Genomic DNA, 19,808 nt, shown 5'->3' with positions numbered 1-19,808 from the left:
AATCCCTCCGTTTTATATGAGTGATTCAAATTTACCTAAAAATGAACATATCTATATATTCCCTCCGTCCAACAAAAGATGTCTCAAGTTTGTCAAAATTTGGATGTATCTAGACATGACTTAATGTATAGATGCATTCAAATTTAATTAAAGTTAAAACATCCTTTGTTGGACGGAGAAATATACTAAAATACGTTTAGATACATGTAATATTTCAGCACTTAATATTAGACGGAGGGAGTATGAATTTGACATCCCGCTATAGTTTGGTGATTTAACATGGATTAGCCTGAGACACTTATTATGAATAAGAGGGAGTATTAAAAGCATAATGAAGGGTATCGGAGGGGAAGTAACACATTTATCCACTTTATGTAAAAAAATGGTTCTTTATATCTTATATTTAATGGTCAAGATTAGTGAGAGGATATGCCCAAGATGTTACAGTTAGTTTGGTAAAAAAATGTTACAATTAGTGCTAAATGAACATTACTTTTATAATACCAAACATAACATATTCTATTAGACGATCAATATATTACGTCTCTCAACTTTATTTTTCCTTGTTTTTCTTTCTGAGCAACGAGAGTATTAAGCAGTATGCTCCTTTCTAGTCATAATAATCTACATTCTATATATTTTCAAGAATGAGTTATAAACGGAGAAAAACGTAGCTTGCTATCCAAAATTTAATCCGTGTATCGGTAGTATAATACACGCTATATATATATCAGTGCAAACAACCAATTGGTCAATTCCACATGGAAATTTAATTCACGCATGATAAGTTCGTCTCAGTTACACACCAACATGGCAGATGATCTGAACTTTAGTTCTGCATATATAACTAATATCACCACAAACCAAAATGAAGCAAATAAATCTTGGAAGCAAAAACGTTAACAGAACTAAAAGACAGGCTTGCTAAAACATTAACCCACTCCTCTACTAGGTGGCGACTCCATCGCCGCCATATTACTTGTTATCAAGTTGGGCGCTAACGAAGATCGACTTCTGATGGATGGAATTTATTGTACCCATCATGAATCACCGCTACTACTGCTCCTGGATGTAAGGCGGGAGCATCCCTTTCAGGAAAGCGCTCAACATAACCAACGCTCTCTCAGGCTGAAATGACGGAACCAGATGGCCAGCTCCTCTCACAGATAGAAAGGTGAATCCCCCGGCATACTGCTGAACATAGCCTCCAACCTGCATGAATCCGTGTAGCCATAAGTTTTGAGGCGAAGAATCATTTGAGGAAACTACTGTCTCAAGACCAATAGGAATTTACCTCCTCCTTTGATGTCCATGGACGCCATGGAGTGGTGACAGGGAGGCCGAGGTCTTGAATAGTAAACCTCGTCGCTGGAAGAGGGCACACAGAATCGAAATCGCCACTAAAAAATGTAGCCAGTTTGTTAGTCCTACAATGCTCATTGAAGCACGTGTCTGAGAATACTACTTGAGTTGAGATGATCTGTTACCTGAATATCCAAACAGGAAGCTGGCTCTCGATTAAGAATTTGAGGGTTGGGAGCATGGACATCGGCCCATCTTTCCATGGCAAATTTCTGCAATAATCACATGATCGACTACTGTGGGTGAAAAACAAGACGGTTTCTTAATCAATTAATGATATATTCACATGCAATTAGGGGATCTTACCCGCAACCTTCCCACTTTGTCGTTCTCGCGTGGAGAGCATACTGCACCGCCGGATCGTTGAGGTAGGCATGCGTTGGATAATCACTGCATGGATCATACCCAGGCAACTGCAATATGAAGAGAAAAACAAAGTTTGCAATTCAGAACTTCACTAGTAATTTCGCGGAAGTAAGAATTCTTGCCAAAAAAAATCTTTAAGTAAAAAAGTAGTGTTGTCTTACGTAGCCAATAGGGTAATATGTTCCATTAGGCGCGTCAATGCAAACTGGAGCGTATATGTTGTAACCATCAATTTGGCCTGCGTCGAATAGATCCAAAGCGCCGATGCATGCCGGCTCTGCCAACGTACTGCCACCCAAGCCGTCAAACTCACAGTTTTTGGTGACATTTGCGTAGATCTCGTCCGACATCACCCCGTGGGTCCAGAAGAAGTCAACCTTCCCCATTACATTCCTGTTGGCGTCAAGATACGGATTTCCAACCTTCAAAAGAAACATGATTTTTAGCCCCGTTTTTGTTTTTGTGCGCCATGTTTCGTATCATTACAGGTTGTAAATTTAACGTACCAAGATGCCCCGTAGGTTTACGATGGTTCTATTGTGGTATGTGTTGTGAAATAGGATGGTGGCTGCGAGCTCTGGCACATAGTGCCCAGCATAGCTCTCCCCGGAGATGTAGAAGGCACGGTATTGATACTCAGGGAATCTTTTGAGCCAGTTGACTAGGAAGACAAATCCATCGTCCGCGGTTATTTCGTCTCCGCTAAGATCGTAGTCCGAGGGCGTGTTTGAGTAGGAGAATCCCACGCCGGCGGGTGACTCCAGGAAGATCACATTAGCCACTGGCATGATTTTCGCAAGTAATTAAAACAATCAAATAAGTGCATTTCCTGTGGCCATATCCAGTGATCAATCGAATCTGCTAATTAATTAAGGCAGGCCCGAAAGGGAATGATTTAGTTACCGTTGTTCCAGGCGTTCATGTTTCTAATTAGCGTTTTGTTGTCTTGGCTTACGCGGAACGGGCCGAGCTCTTGCATTGCTCCGTAGCCTAGTGACGAGCATCCTGGCCCTGCGGATAGATTCATATCTCTAGCATGATCAACAACACTCGTAGAATTAACAGAGGCCCATTGTTTAGAAAAAACAATTAACGATGTGCAGAATTTGATACACAAGAGACATGTACGTTTATCGTTCTAACCTCCGTTGAGCCACAAGACGAGTGGCTTCTCGGAGGCACCGGAAGGCGATTCGACGAGGTAGTAGAAGAGCGCGCGGCCGTTCTCCTCGTCGACGGTCACATACCCACTGTACTGGTCGAAGTCGACGCCTTTCGGCTGCCCGGGCAACGCCGTGATCTTGTCGGCCGCCTTCATGGAACTCTGGTCTGAAACAGAGCTCTCTGCACTCAGGCTGGCGGCAAACCTGTCGGTTATATCACGGGCTTTAAACGTGCCGCCGCTGCTGCTATCGCCGGTGATTCTAGACGATATGAACGCCTTCAGGCGAGCCTCCTGGGAGGCATTGGCTGCGTGCAGATGCAGTGCTGCTGCCGCCACGCAGATGAGAAGTAGCTGGGAATACAGGCTCTTCATCTTTGATAAAATCGATGGTTCAATTGTTGTCTGAGGGATATATCATTGACGGAGTTTATATATATAGGCGCAGGAGGAAGGGATCATCAGCGTACTTCGAAAACAAGAGGTTTGGGTTTTTCCCTGTGTGTGTATATGGTTATCGGGTACTTCATACATTCCAAAATACGTCTCATATAAATTTGGAGTTCTTTTACAGTACCCTTAAATTAATGTGGTCCATCAATTACTCCCAATCTAATGGGTGTGATAAATTTGTACTCCCTCTGCAAAATCAGGGAGTACCACCAACGAAAATTGTGGAGTACCAAGTTTTGAGGGGTATAATCGTAATCATGCAACATTAGACCATTACGTAGTGGAATACATGGACCAAATCTGCCGTTAGCTATGCAAGTATGGAAAGTAAAGACTTGCCCGATTTGTTTAGAACCTATTGCCGGGAACTAATGATCTCACATCGGTGATTGAAGTTGTTTTTTGTTTTCCCCACTTCAATTTTTATTCTTTTCTCGAGTTCTTCCCATTAACAGACGGTTAATCATTTGCATGCTTGATCCTTCCTCAAATTAACAATCCAAAACGATCCATTCTGTTAGAAAAAACAATCGAGATTGATTCTAGATGATGATGAATTGAAAGGATGCCCAATTATTGCTTGATACAGATGTGATGTATGAAAAGAGATTCGTATAGAAGAGAGATTTCTTTGCGCTTAACATGTAATTAGAGTCTTAGATAGTTTCCTCGGGCCGCTCCCTTGAGATGATCACGGTGACTGGCGGCCGCCATGAGGAGGCAATCACACACCTAGTACCTGCAACCATGGTTTCAGAGATAGCAGCCACGGATGCATCAGTTGCAAAGAGACTCTGATCATGCCTAATCGATTGATTACACGGTGGAACGAGTTAGATTAAATTAGATTCTTGAAATATTTGTGTGTTGGGAATATGCCCTAGAGGCAATCACGTATGATGTAATTCCCAATGTATTCATAAAGATTATTAAGTTGTCCTTGTTTGAACATCTGATATGTATCATTGAATATGTGATTTGATTGTGGAGCTATGTATTCATGTTGTTCATACTAAATTGTCCTTAGTCATTGAGGTTGTGCTGGACACATAATCTAAACTAATGTGAAAGTTGGCTGATGACTCGGTTCCACTTGTCATGGGCATGGTGATGTCATTCCAGCTTACACGGACTCGGCTAGCGAGTCGGACTGACCCATATTGAGATACAACGAGTAGGTCGTCATTTGCATGTCTCAATGTAACATCCCAAAATTTCAAACCTTTACATGAGCATTGCATTCATAAACATCATGCCACAATTGCATATTTGAATTCAAATTTTGAATCTCAAAAGGCTTTGGAAAGATTTTTTATTTCATTTTAAACCCTAGGGTTTACACCCATTTGAGCTTTGGATCTTCAAACCATTAAAGTTTATATATAAAAGGGGTTTAGTGCACATATGAGCTATCCCATAATTTTTGGATAATTGTTTGGAGTTGAAAAAAAGTATTTTATTTAAACAGATATATGGCCCTAAAGGCATTTACAGAGCAAATGTATTTTTACATATTTTATTTTGAAGAGAAACTACTTCTAAAAGTTGTATCTTGGTAGAACATGATTTTACAAATTTTCTGGAATTTGTTTGGACCAATTTGGAGTTCAAACACAAAAGATATCAAAGAAATGGGAAAACAGAAAAAGAAAAGGCCTAAAAGAAAAAAAAAAGGTAAACCGGACCGGCCCGGCCAAAACGGGCCGAACCGGCCCAGTCCAACCGCGCCCGACCGGCCCAGACCGCTCGGTCCGCGCGCGCGCGCCCGCAGTCGCTGACAGGTGGGGTCCACCTGTCAGCTGCGTCTTCCCCGAAGGAAAGCGCCGCCGGTCACGCGCGCGAATTTCGGTCGCCGTCCCCGCGCGCCCGCCGCCGCAATCCGCTCCTCCGGCCTTCCTTTTTCACGCCCGAGCTCGTCTATATAACCCCCGCGAGCCCCTCTTCTTTTCCCCCCGGTTTTCCCTCGCTCGCACGCCGCCAGGCCGCCGGAATCCGTCGCCGGAGCCGCGCCCGCGCCGCCGCCCGTCTTCGTCCTAGGCGCTGACCGCGCCGTCCCCGAGCGCCGCCGACCGCACCCCCGTCTCCGCCGTGCCGCGCCGCGCCTCCCCGTGTCTTCCCCGTCGCGCCCACGTTGCCGGAGCGCCCCCGCGCCGCCGCGCCCGTGCCCGCGCCGCCGTCTCCTCCGACTCCGGCAGCCCGCGCCACCCGGTAAACCCTAGAACTCCCCTCGTCCGTCCGATCTAGATCGATGGCTAGGATTAGAACATTTATAAACCGAACCGGTACCGTCCAATAATAATGCGCCACGTGGCACCCGGTTTTTATAAAATAAAAATGTAATTTTAATCCCCCGGAATTAATAAAAGGCACTTTTGCAGATAGGCCCCTGTAACTTCAAATGATCATAACTTTAAATCTGTTTGGCCAAATTTAGTGATCCACACCTTTTTGGAATCCTTAGGAAATTTAGAATCTTTTGGCACTGTCCAATTTCAAATTTGAATAATTGAATCACATTCAAATTACAGATTAGTGTTTTATGCCTTTTAAATCATAACTAATTATCTAGAAGTCCTTTTTGAATGAAACAAGTGCCCAAATTTTTTTTTATTGTCCTCTGTCCAATGGGACAGAGGGACAAATATTTTGAACTAATCTATCTGGCTGATGCCAATAAAACCTCATTTTAGAGTTTAAACCCTAGCCATTGCAATTTATTTAAAAACCCTAATTGCATGTGCTTAATTATCAACGCCTTGGACCAGTAGATCACCCAAATAAAACCAACCCACTCATGTCACATGTTTTGCATCACATCATGGCATACATATTTTTTTGTCATGTTTGAATTGTGTGTTTATGTGTGTGTATATGTTTGTTGTTTGTATAGTATTCTCGGAGAGCGAACCTTGCGATTGTGACGAGTGTTTGAAATCCAACTACTATCAAGGCAAGTACACTTTGATCATCTACCCTATTATCTTATTATGCACTAGATTTTATTAGTTGCATTGTCAGGATTATTATTGTATCTATGCTAGCTATGATCTATCCTAGTAGTATAGGATACCTTTGCCATGACTTCACCACCAATTGCCATCGTAGTAGTAAAATGCTATGCTATGATAATATACGAGGGTGGTATTATTACAATGTGATACTATTGAATTACAAATATAGTTTTCCTAGTGTATGGCAAAACAAGTAATTCAATGAACCGTCCTGGGTGGGCTGCTTTGAGTTTTCGGATGTCGTGACGTTAGGTCCATTTCTATGGGGCCCGCTGAGTCGTCTCTCCGTGTGATTCGGGAGCGTCCATGGTCGCCTCCCCGTGCGATTCGGGGAGCGCCTGCGTCACAATGTGGGATGCCACCCGGGGTAACCAGAGACTGGACTAGTTTCCTGTTTAGTAGCTTCCAGTACAACCACATGGTATTATGGGCTCTGCCAGGATGGATGTAAGGAATATGAACCTGGATCCGAGGTGACATCGGTATGTAGCAGTGTAGGTTGGAACGCGTCCCTCAGGTGGTTTGGGGGAATATGTTCTGAAAATTCATGTAATCGATGCCGTTGCTACTCTACCCTGAGGACAGCAAGGGATTAACACGTCGATTTCTTGTGGGTAAAGTGTACCACCTCTCGAGAGTGTCAAACTAAGTACTTAGCCGTGTCCCCGGTTACGGACAATTATGAGCAACTAGATAATGAAGTTGTAAGGAAAGTCTCACTCATTCAAATTTCCTAATAAAATGAATGGTTTGAACTGGGTAGGAGCATTGATGTTCTACTCAATGTGCCTAGGTTAATAGGAGCATGGGTGTTTCTACCCCGTGTCCAATAGAATTCAAAACTATTTTGTCTAAAAATGATAGGATTTGAATAATGATGCTTTTATGCAAAATAGCCAAACCCCACCTAGCCAAACTATGCATGTACTTGGTAGGACCTTTATAACTCTAGTGAGCTTGCCAATACATTCAAATGTATTGACCACGTAGTGGCTGCAAGTAACAATGCAGGTGGATCCGACGATGAGTGAGGTTCGTCGTTTTGTCATGGGTCATGTGCTTACATTCCAACATGCTCTCACCTTGGAGTAGCGTGGCCCTTATGTTCTACCCTTTTCCGCTGCAGTATTTTGAAATATTGTTTTATGATGTTGAAACAGTATTTGTTTTATGATGGCCCCAGAGGTCATGCGAGGTTGTAAGTACTATTAAATTCTGGATGATGCGATGTAATAAAGTACTTTGACCTTTGTTTCTGTATATCTCATCATGAAACTATGTGTGCTAGTGAGTCGATTCAGGGACTAGCACGGTAAGCACAGAGATCGAACCCTTGGTGAAGGGGGGGGGGATCGCTTCACTCAATCAATGTAATCCTTAGACCTGAGGTTATCGCACAATCCGAGTTGTGGATCACCAACTTAGGTTCTGTCAAACGTTGTTCCGTAACAGGGCAGTTATAAAGGCAGAGTTCGGGTTGACTGAGAATCAAGCTGTGTGATGTGGATAACCAAGATGGGATTTTGCCCCTCCGACTGGAGAGATATTCTCTGGGCCCTCTTGAGTGATATGATTCGGGAAGCATGGCCATGCGCGACTCGGTTAACTGTTAACCGGGTCGATCGACTAAGAGTTAGTCGGATGAATCGTATATCACGGATCGAGAAGTGAGTTGAACTATTAAAGGGATGACGATTAATCGCCTATAGTTCAACAAGGTATATTGTGAGGCAAAAAGGACTAAGACGTATGTCACATTGGAAGGTACGTCGTCATGACTCGATGGTAATTGGGAGTCGGCACGTTCTGCTAGGAGCCGCTACCGATTGATCGATTGAGAGTCGGACTCCAATCGTGTCCAAGTCGCCATGAGCCTACGGGGTCACACACTTAAAAGCGGGAGCAAGTATTTGGTCGGGTTGGACCCGAACCGGAAATGGACTGACAATGCGAGTTGGACTCGCAGAGTGGATGGGCCACAAGTGCTGGAGCCCACTTCCACTCGGTATATAAGCAGGGGCGTGGGATGCCCAAGGGGCACGGTTCGCCACTCTCATGCGTTGAGATCTCTAGCCCCATTCAGTCCAACCGTCGCACCGGACCTAGCAGTCCGCCGCCGGAGCTCCTCCTCGCACGTGTGGATACCGGCAGAGGTGCTGTACATTCAGCACTTCGACGATCGCGGGATTGGATCGGCTGAATCGGATCGAGGGACTGCACTGCATCAAGGCGCTGCATCGATAATCCGCAACTGCGCGTCTAGTGGTAATCCTTGTGGCCTTCTACCTCGGCTAGATCTTGGGAGTTCGCGTAGGAAAAGTTTTGTTTATCTCTACGCGCCCCTTCATTGTGATCCTTATACCGGCCACAACAAGCGCCAAGAGTTGCTCCGACGGAAGGGGAGGTGACCGAAGTGAAAATTAGGAAGTGCTTTGTCTAAATAAAAAGACCAAATTATCCCTACAAATGGATGGCCAGATTTGTCTAGTACTCCCACAGTCTTTTATGGAGTACCAGGTATCATAAAATTTCTCTAAATTTGTGCACTTGGACCAAGACAACTCTCGTTTCTAGTGCCTAACCACTCATATTAGGTTAATACTAAATGGATGTGAGTAGTTATTGGCCGGATGCGGGTACCAAGAGAAAATGAGGTGTATTATGGAATTTTCTAGAAAAATCTATACACATTATATTCTGCAACAGAGAGAGTACTTAATACTGTGCATGTGCGACAAGTTTTGCTGGCTTTGGCGCCTGCAGCTGTGTGCGATTGTACTCCGTATGTTTAGTTAATGAGTATATCTGTATATGCTGTCGTGCCTTGTCTTTGCTGGTGTTTTGCTTGATGAAAACAGGCCCATGATCTGGTTGAATTTACATGCAGCCGGCTATTGAAAGCGAACGGTGCATGCACGCATGGTTAAGCCGTTACTTCTGCTTCCAGTGCAGGTTTTTAGCAAGTTCTTTATGCGCACTTCTCTTAGATACGACGACGATTTGGAAGGTAACCCATCGCAACTTGTGTGTGTACGTACTGTGTGTCCCAAGGTTTTTCTCATTGGGTGATTTTTTTTTCCGTTGGGTTAATTGAGTCCAGATCAGATGGTTTGGTTTCTTACGGCGAAAACTTGAACCTGGGTGCTTACATTTACTTGGATTTATTTCAAGATTTAACCCGGCGGTATTCTTTCAGTGGTAGGTGAGTATCCATCAACAGCGAGACGTCTGTGGTGACTTCGTCAATATGTCAATATCCGCTGGCTCAGTATTTCGGATGTGCTCATAAGGATAGGATGTGCGTGTGCGTTCGTAGTAATGATTATACGCAAATGTTGTGAGCGTCTGCGTTTGTACTGTGTTCCTAGAAAATATGAGTTGTACGTCAGCGAGGAAATTTTCATCTGAATGTATATTGGTGTGCCAAATGGAAGTTTAGGCGATCGATGATTTTAATGTATACATCGAGAAAAAATATAATGAACGCGGTTCAGGTGTAGTAACTGAGTTCATGCTTTGACGGGCTTCCCGAATTCTATTTTTATCTCGAGGGTAGCACACTATCAGTCTTCAGGGCCGTCACCGTCTCTTTTTTTTACAGCCTAGGCCGTCACCATCTCGGTCTTCCTTTTGTTCACCTCCGGATGCTCTTCACAATACTTCAAACAAAAAAAGAATGCTCTTCATGGAATAAAACGTGCATTACATTCTTCAGATCCCACATCACCTCTCTCTCCCCGAAAAGATCACCCCTCTCAGTTGTCATACAAACAGATTATTGATTGGCGAGTACTTTTCAGTACTTCTCGGTACTCCCGCAGGAATTAATTCGGCATTTTTCAGATGGCTTGCCTATTCCTGTTCTCTATTTTCATCCATGCGCACCTCGCATCTAATGGTTCATATTGATTTGCTCTCATCCTTATTTTTTCCCCAACTTCTCTTCTCCCGCACGCCTCCCCGTCTTCACTTTCCCTTAACTTCCTCCTCTTCTGATCTCAAATTTACCATGGTGCTTAACCCCTCGTGGGATCATCCGCTCGCAGTCAAGACTAGCCCATCGATTGGTTGCACCACTCACACTAAGGTTGGAAATTAGGGTCGTGGGGGCTGGTCCATGTCCCGGTCATATTACGCACAAGTTTCACATTTCCTTGACGAAGATAGAAGTAGATATCAAATCCTTTGAACTTGCATACTTGCAATCGATCAGGATGTAGTAGGACCGACAATTGATTGTTTGATGGCTATGGAAAAATAATAATTCTAAGAGGTTTGTCGTTGGATCATAGATCTCGCCTGTCATCTGATTTATCCTAGCGCAGACATCAATCTCTATTTTCTTAATTACGATCAATTGTTCGATGCATTCATGCATAAGTACGAACTCCACGACCATCTTAGCGCCATGGATCGACCATCTTAGAGCGCCATGGATTGGGCAGGCAGGCGACCAAAGCGCTCAGGAGCTTGCACACGACAGCCTCGTCGTGCCGGCGTCTGCGGCATTGCCCGGGAGGGAATTCGCCCTCCATCGCGGCGGCGGCGGCGGCGGCATGAACTCTGCTGACTTGCAGAGAGCATGCACCGCGGCATGGCACAGCCAGGGAAGACAAACTCCGTTAACTCTGCTCCACATCCAGCTTCTCCCTGCACCTACACAGCGCACCTAAGATCTCCAGGAGATGCGGCGACACCACAACCTTCGACATGAAGTTGGGGCGGCCTGGCTAAGAAAATCTGAACCGTTGATACCGGACGGGAGCACGGATGGGAGTACGGAAAGGAAACAGGCAAGCCGCACCCGTACTTTTCAGTACTTTTATTTTAGTACTTTCTACTACTTCTTATTTCCCTACCGTTGGATCAACTGGGTTTGACGGTTCATAAAATCGACAACCATTGTAAAACTTGTATTGTTCTTATTGTTCTCTGAAATTAGAAGCCACAACGAAAAAGGTGATAATCCACACAAGCAGCACTTTGTGTTCCTGTACCCTGCTGAAAAATGAAATCAAGGCGGGACTCATCCACGCTGAAACTTAGCAATCAGTTTCCTGGGCAGGGCTGTTTTGTTTGAGCGCATAGTTGCCATGTCAAAAAATTGGTTCTCAAGGTACTGGTAAAATTGGCTTATGAATGAGTTGACCAATTTCGATAAAAAAATTGGTTTACCAAAAAAGTTATTTTTTATCAAAAAAGGAACAAGTATCTTGATCAATGACCAAAATTTTAATACGGAGTAAGTTAAAATTTGGCCACCGCCCAAAGATACCCTATGTGCGAGAGGATCACACTATTCCTAGGTTCTGCTCCAGGTTATTTTTTTACTTTTAGAACAAGCTCCAGGTTTTCCTTTCGTGTGATTTCTCAGACCTGGCCGCGCGCAATTGATTGGGAGGTCCAAAACATTCTATTTGGGCCGAATTCATCGTAGGCCTCTCCTCTTTTTCCTGTGCTCCGTTTTTTTTTCCCAGTGTTCTCGTGTAATCGGGATGTGAGCAATACCATATCGTTCGAGAGAAAAAAAAACTGACCTAAAAAAACCTGACCGTGGTTAGTTGCGACAGTTTTGCTTTACAAAATCAACGTACGTGCGTCACGGGGACTACATGCACGCTGGAAACGCTCGATGCTCCCATGGGAAAGTCACGCCGGACCCTGCCGTGTGCCGTCGGCCGGCAAACAACGGGTCTCCAACTCCGGCCAACATGCCAGCCCATATCCAAAGTCCAGATCCAATAACGAGCCTAGATTCAGCCCATATCCAGAGGCCATGAGGATCCTCCCTTGAGTCTCTTCTCGTCCACACTCATAAGCCACATCTCCGTCCAACTTGGATAGTACGAGACGGGTCGTCAGCAGAGTTGGATACTTGGATAGTACGAGGAGAGGGAGATGAGCAGGTCTGCTGCCGCTGCTGCTCCGTGGTCGTGGCCACCTGCCACTAAGAAAAACCTCGCCCGGGAGGCCTCCATCGATTTTCAGGGACGCTGCTGCCTGCCGACAGGCCCGAAACTGTAGGTGGCACGAGAGGAGAAGATTCGAAGGAGAGCGCAGTGATGACAGGAAGGTGGAGAGCCCGGAGAATCCCATAGCGGTGGCATCACCTAGACACGACCGCAGAGCGCGACGCACTGTCGCTGCAGCCATGGAGACGTGAGGAGAGAGGTCTCCATGGGAAAGAAGAAGAAGACGTGGCACGTGGGGAACTAGGTTCGCGGGGTAGAGAAGCTGAGCTGCCTGGGTATCAGGGTCAAGGTTATGGGCTTTGTGGGTATCCAGATGGGTCTTAGGTAGGATTTGATCTCTAATCAGAGTCTTTGTTCCGCTTTAAAATTCGTGAGATTTTTTTTCCGGAAATCACATAAGCACTACTCAAGAAAAATCAAGAAAAAGAGAGAGGAAAAACTCGTCTGGTTGTTCTCTCCGTGGGATGGAAAGTGATATTTGATTGCACAGTGGCATGGTATCCCAATTAGCACCGCTTTCGTTCCAAATAACCCCGATACAAATAATGGAGTCGACAGCGACCATTTACCGGATCCGCCACCGACCCATGCATGCCTCTCATGCGCTGCCATGTGGCGCTAGTCCAAATTATTCACTCTTTTGTTAGGAAATGAATATATTTGCGGTAATTCAATATGATAGATATACGTATCACTATTTTTTGACTACAATTGATTGGATTGATGTCATTCTTTTTCTATATGTAACTTAACTGTAGGAAAAACGGTACGTGCACAGTTAAGAAAAGGACGGAGAAATTAGTCTCGACAGGGGTAAAATTGTCTAGAATTGAGAGGTTGGGAAGTTTTTTGGTCTTTATGCATGGAAAGAAACACACCACTCTTTTAGAAAAGGAGGAATATATTGTAAGATAATTGTTGTTCAACGCTAAATTTGAAAACATAAGAGCATAATACATGCGTACATTCATCCATATGAACGCACATACGCACACCCCTACCCCTATGCTGTTGATGGGTATGTCATCTACCACTGAAAAAATAACACCAATTAAATTCTGAAATAATCTAAAAAATGTGACACACACGTCAAGTCTGTGACTTGAGCCTGTGTGGCCTGGTTCCACCACAATAAACCAGACCCCCGTGTAACCACGCCACCTTCACAAGCCGTGGCTCGTTTTGGTTACGCTAGAGTTGGCAGCATGTCTTAGTCGTGCTTGAACACAAGATCCACACTATACTGTTTTTCTAGAATTCATCCAAGCGGATCCACACTACGACCCAGTTTGTTTGTGCTTGTGCTTGTGCTGCTTCTAGCCCTCCAAAAACACAATCTCAAACAAACAGCAAAAAAGCTGTTCAATGCTTATGGGAAGCACTTCTCTCATTGCACTAGAAGCACCAAAGCACCTCCTGAGGTGCTTCCCGAGCTTGCCACCTGCTTCTGGCTCTCCATGCTAACCCCTACCCCTCCACTTTCCCGTAATTACGAACAGAATGCCATGGCCTTTATAAGTGAAAACCCTTCTCTTTTTCCCCCTCTCCCCCACCCCCACCGATTCCTCACTCCTCACAGCCCCTCTCCTCTCCTCTCCTCTCCTCTCTCTCTCTCTCTCTCTCTCTCTCTCTCTCTCTCTCTCGTACGCGCATGGGAGGCGACGGCTAGGGTTCCTACTGCCGGTCTCCTCCCCGCCCGCCCCCGCCGGAGCAGCTGTCCTCCCCGCCCTCCCCCGCCGGCGCCGCTCTCCTCACCGCTCTCATCCCCGCCGGCGCCGATCTCCTCCCTGCCCTCCTCCGCCGGAGCAGCTCTCCTCCCCTCCCTCCCCCGCCGGAGCAGCTCTCCTCCTCGCCCTCCCCCGCCGGCGCCGCTCTCCACTGTCAGATCTGAGTCCCCTGCCCTCCACCGCCCCTCCCTCTGCAGTCCCGTGGAACCCGCCACCGTGGGCGCCCCCGACAACGAGCGCTCTTTTGGTGTGTTGAAGATGAAATGGCGCATCTTACTACATGTGCCTTCTTATGCAATCGAGAAGCAAACCCGTATAATAGTTGCATGCATGGCGCTTCATAACTGGACTAGAGAGAGTGCTCTACATGATGACGAGTTCTACAAATGTGACCGAGATGAGAACTATATGTCGGGGAACATAGAACCTACACCATCAGTGGGCCTTCCTGGTCTTCATCAAGGAGTCCATAATGCCAACATGGATGTGCTTCGTGAAAGGATTGCTAATGGTTTGATAGGTCGATAGGAAAGTTGTACGCTAGAGCCAGTATGTATTTTGGACCTCATATGTTGGACTACTTGTTATTATATTTCCTACTAGTGGTTCGTGTTAATGTATGTGCACTTCATATTTTGGACTATTTGCTATTATATTTTCTACTAGTGCCTGGTCTCAATGTATGAGCACTTCATATTTTGGATTACTTGTTATTATATTTAACTAGTCGCTTGTGGTAAAATCTATATGCAATTGTGTGTATTGCACTTTATGTTCGAATTCATTTTTGCGGTTTATTATTTTGCTCTTGAACCCAAATAATATTATTTATTTATTTTTTCGAATCCCAAATGGTACCGAGATCAATCAAAACAAATAAACTGTGTTAAATTAGTACTTAATCATTACATTCAGCATACAATGGCATTTTAGACTTTCAGCACCAGCTACAGCCCCACCAGCTGTTCTCAGAAGCAGGTTGCCAAACAGTCGTTCAGCACCAGCACAATCTGACAATCTCCAGTTGCTTCTCAGGTCTAAGAAGATCCAGCTGACTCAGGTCTAAGAATCTCCAGCCCAAACAAACAGGTTGCGCTAAACTCCTTCCTCATTTGGATACGGAGCAACAACTATTATTGGCACCGGAAGCGCCCTCATCATACCCTCCTAGCTTTTGTTCTCTTTACCCGAAAAGGGCCATCGATGGCAACTGCCCGTCTGGGGCGTCGGCCATATGATGTCCATGCTCGACGCCGGCAAGCGGCTGCTCGCCCGCAGCGGCGGCGCCCTGTCGCTCACGGTGCTCGTCATGCAGGCACCGACGGAGGACTACAGGTCCGAGGTCGCCGGCCTTTCCACATACGCCGAGTGGAAGCTGCTGGACTGGACATCCGCTTCCACCAACTCCCCGCCATTGAGCCCCCCAGCTTCGTGGGCATCGAGGATTTCGTCTCCCGTTTCGTGCAGCTCTACGCGCCGCACGTGAAGGCGGCCATCACCGGCCTGACTTGCCCGGTGGCCGCGCTCGTCATCGACTTCTTCTGCACGACGCTGCTCGACGTGTCCCGCGAGCTCGCCGTGCCGGCCTACGTGTACTTCACCGCCAACGCCGCCTTTTACGCGCTCTGCTTGCGCTTGCCGGCGCTTCACGAGGAGATCACCGTCGAGTTTGGGTAGATGGATGGGACGGTGGACGTTCCAGGGTTGCCCCCGGTTCCGCCGTCGTCCTTCCCGTCGCCGCTGATGGACAAGAAGAACCCGAACTACACGTGGTTCGTGTACCACGGCAGGCCGAGCTCGAGCAGAGCGTCCTCGCTGCCATCGCCCACGGCCGGTGCACGAGAGGGATCCCTGCCCCGACGGTCTATCCAGTGGGTCCCGTGCTCTCCTTGAACTCGAGCCCGGCAGCGGAGCAGCAGCAGCAGCCGCCGCACGAGTGTGTTCGGTGGCTCGACGCGCATCCGCCGGCTTCCGTGGTGCTCCTCTGTTTCGGGAGCATGGGGTGGTTCGACGCCGCCAGGGCGCACGAGGTCGCCGCGGGGCTGGAGCGGAGCGGGCACCGGTTCTTGTGGGTTCTGCGTGGCCCGCCGGCATTATTCCCCGGCGCGCTGGAACCCACGGACGCGAACCTGGAGGAGCTGCTCCCAGAGGGGTTCTTGGAGAGAACCAAGGGCAGGGGCCTCGTGTGGCCGGCCAGGGCGCCGCAGAAGGAGATACTCGCCCACGCGGCCACGGGCGGCTTCGTGACGCACGGCGGGTGGAACTCGATCCTGGAGAGCCTGTGGTTCGGCGTGCCGATGGTGCCGTGGCCGCTCTACGCCGAGCAGCACCTCAACGCCTTCACGCTGGTGGCGTACATGGGCGCGATGGAGGTGGACAGGAAGAGGAATAACTTAATTTGTTGACGCGTCGGAGCTGGAGCGAGCCGTGAAGGCGCTCATGGGTGGCTCTGGCGAGGGGAAGAAGGCGAGGGGAAGAAGGCGAGGGAGAAGGCTGCGGAGATGAAGGCTCTGTGCAGGAATGCCGTCGGGGAGGGAGGGTCGTCGACTCGTCGTACTCTGCGTTGGAGAGCCTCTCCCGGGAGATGATTAAAGACGCAAACAAGTGATCGCCGAAGCGAAGGAAGATCAGTTGAATTAATTGTTGTTACGTGTCTTTTCCCTCAAAAAAAATTGTGTTGTTACGTATCTTCGTTTTTTTTTGAAGCAATTGTTACGTAGGAGTATCTTCTTAATTGTGAATTTAACCTGTATGCCACGCTGACCATACAGTCATGCACGCGATGGCCGGACATGGCAGGTTTTTGCCGAATATCGCGGCAAGGTTGATCCAGATGATGGATGGCCTTGCACTGGTTGTGGTTGAAGTTGCTGCCTGCTGATGGCATCATCCTGCAGCGGCAGTCGGCAGTCTTGCCGCACGACATCTCAGGCGCGCTCCCTGTACAAAGCGTTCTGGACGGACGTAAGCCAAATAGCTGATTCAGGGCATGGGCGATTATTATTGCTGATTCAGGGCATGGGTGGCCATGATATATTGTTTCCCTGTCCACTCGTGAAACCAGCCAAAACCGCCGAGACCTCACCGCCAAAGCCTATCGATATATTTATGAACTGCTTCGCTCCGTATTAGTTGGCCGGATTTAGTAGTACGAGATTTAGTACACAGGGAGTAATGGCTTAGAACAAGTGGAAGTTTTAGAAAAACAGGTTGCTATATCTAAGTCGACTGATTTTTAGTTAGATAGTATAAGTCGATTGCTCAGTCATTAAATTTAGCTTGTGCTTAAGATTCGCATCGAATGATGGAACGATTGGAGTGGATATGCCACATATATACTAATCTAACGGTTCTGATACGTCTACTGAGATTTAAGTTTTTTCTTACAAATCAAGCGACTGAGATATAGTCACACCCTTAGAAAAATCATGTGAGTTCATAAGGTATATGTATACAGTTTTTTTTTTAAATACAAATTTATTATACAAACAAAATGACAAGTTTAGACATGAATAACGTTTGGAATTTTGTATTTTGTGTTTTTCTTTAATGACACTATTCACATCTAAATTTCTCGTTTTTTTCTTCATGTTGGTGGAGGGGCTACAAAATTAAAAGACCAAACATTTTTGGATGATTTTGTGTAAAACATTATCTATGTTGCTGGAGTCAACCTGTCTTTGGTAGTTGGGTGCCAATCAAAACTGACCCTGACTACGTATGACGTGTAATGAATGACTTAAATACCTAAATATGCAGTTTTAAAGAACCGGAACTCATTTGACACCACCAGAGAAGATTTAGGATCTCAATGCATTTTACTGTTTTCCGGTTGTCTCCTCCAGATATATATTTTTCCCAACAATGGCACATGCACGGGATGGTGAGGTGGTGTTCGGCTCGATTTGGGTGGAGAGGAGATGGCCAACATCTTGCGCTTCTCGGCTTCTCCCGTGTGGATCTTTCCTCCCTTCTCCACAGCCACCCAGCACCGCCCGGCCATTATTAAAAAACCAGAAAGAAAATCCGGAGCCCGCCGGAGGATGCAGAGCGGGAACTTTGGTATATGAACCGGTTTGGGCAGCCAGGTTATTAATCTTTGGGCTGTTTGGGCCGAAGTGATCCCGGGCCTCTTCGCCCTTTCCCCGACTCCGTTGCCATCTCCTTTTTGTTTTCTTTTTTTGAACTGGATCATGTTCTTCTTTTTTTTTTGTTGATGACTTGGCGATCCGAGTCGATCATAGCGTTCGAAAAAAGCAAATTTGAAGCCAGATCGATATCATGTACGCATCAGGAAAATATGGTATGATTAGATTCATGTGCCGGCGACTTTGGGAGGAGCGGGGCACACTGCTTTGTTCATCCCGCTAGGATCATGATGGCACAATCTTTTGCGCTTGTCCGGTGGTTAGGTTTCACTGCACGCACACTGGTATAGAAGCTTTCCACTAAAGTTGACGTTTCTGATCCTTCCTCAGTTTTTTCCGTTGTGCGTGCGTGCAGTGCTCTTGTGAGTGATCGATCGATCATATATGCATGTGCACAATAGATAGACTCGCTCCTTCTTGGTTTGGCCTCGATCAGTCGTCGTCATCCTCAAGCAGTCCGTATGAACGGACAAGCTCCATATCTATACTCTTATAAAAAAAAGCTAATTGGTGACGACGGTCCATCAACTCTTTCTGTTGTGAAGAAATAATCTCATCATCTTTTTTTGTCAAAAAAACAAACGTTCCTCTCTTTCTAATGCAAACAACTAAACATATTTGTTGCTGTAAAAAAAAACTAAATATATTTGTTCCGTTATCCGTGTTTGCGGACACGATCATATTTTGGTCGAATGGGAAAGAAGAAAGAAAAAAACTAAACCTCTTGCAAAAGATTGACACGTGGATAATGTTTGTCACCAAAATTGGAATAAGATGGGCAGTGCCGCTAACATGTAATAGTGATTTTAATCTAATTTAGCGAGTAGTCTAATTTTTTCATTCATAGCAACGCATGGGTATTTAGCTAGTACATAGAAGAGGAGTAGTTGACTTATTGCGAGTTGCAACAGTTTGCGGTACACAATTAATTCCAACGTAGTAGTACCTCCATCACGGTGGCTGCATTGCACGAAACGCCCGATGTTCCCACTGGAACTCACGTCAGTGCCACGACCAAAACCAGGGGCGGAGCCAGGATTTGAATATGAGGGGGGCGAAAAACTAAAAACACAAAGTATAGATAAAAATACCAATATATAAAGTCTCAATATAAAGAGTCTCAATGTAGTATATCGATAGAAAGTATAGCAACAAATGTGTGCAAGAACAAAAGAAACTAAATTTCTATGAGCTTAAATTTAACTCTACGACTACCAAGCTCATCGAACAAGTCAATGATCTTATCGGAGGTGACTTTTCTAGCTAATTCCTTCCCAATATAGACGATCATGTAGTGTCGAAGAAAGTCATCTCCCATTTTATTTCGAAGACGCGTCTTGATCAGTTTCATAGCTGAAAAAGCTCGCTTGGTGGTTGCGGTTGACACTGGTAGAGTTATGACCAAGCGCAATAACCTATCAACCATCGAGTATGCATCAGATTTACCTGTTTTAGCTAGACCAACTGTCAAATCAGCAAGTAAAGGCACGCATTTTAGTTCCGGATGGTTGCAGACATCCAATTGGAAATGTGGCAGCTGAGACTCCAGTTGAGCTCGTTCTTGGGTAGAAAAATCAGCCGGATAAAACTTTTCCACCAAAGAACAT

At 46.1% G+C, this 19,808-nt stretch overlaps 1 protein-coding gene and 1 pseudogene across 1 annotated transcript; one reads left to right on the top strand and one right to left on the bottom strand.

Annotated features, from left to right (window-relative positions):
• Positions 1-863: 863 nt before the first annotated feature.
• Positions 864-3,265, bottom strand: LOC100839940 (putative serine carboxypeptidase-like 23). Its single transcript, XM_003576653.3, has 8 exons — positions 2,872-3,265; positions 2,632-2,739; positions 2,235-2,509; positions 1,890-2,150; positions 1,669-1,775; positions 1,488-1,574; positions 1,295-1,400; positions 864-1,212 (listed from the first exon to the last, which is right to left on the bottom strand). The coding sequence occupies exons 1-8, from the start codon at positions 3,263-3,265 to the stop codon at positions 1,057-1,059; spliced, it is 1,494 nt and encodes a 497-aa protein (XP_003576701.1). The 3' UTR covers positions 864-1,056.
• Positions 3,266-14,383: 11,118 nt separating this feature from the next.
• On the top strand, positions 14,384-16,778 carry LOC100839632 (annotated as a pseudogene).
• The last annotated feature ends 3,030 nt before the right edge of the window (positions 16,779-19,808 follow it).

This window comes from Brachypodium distachyon, chromosome 4 (assembly GCF_000005505.3).
Source record: "Brachypodium distachyon strain Bd21 chromosome 4, Brachypodium_distachyon_v3.0, whole genome shotgun sequence".
In the NCBI taxonomy this organism is placed as follows: domain Eukaryota; kingdom Viridiplantae; phylum Streptophyta; class Magnoliopsida; order Poales; family Poaceae; genus Brachypodium; species Brachypodium distachyon.
The sequence above is the reverse complement of the archived record's forward strand: the minus strand, read 5'-3'. Positions and strand labels throughout refer to the sequence as shown.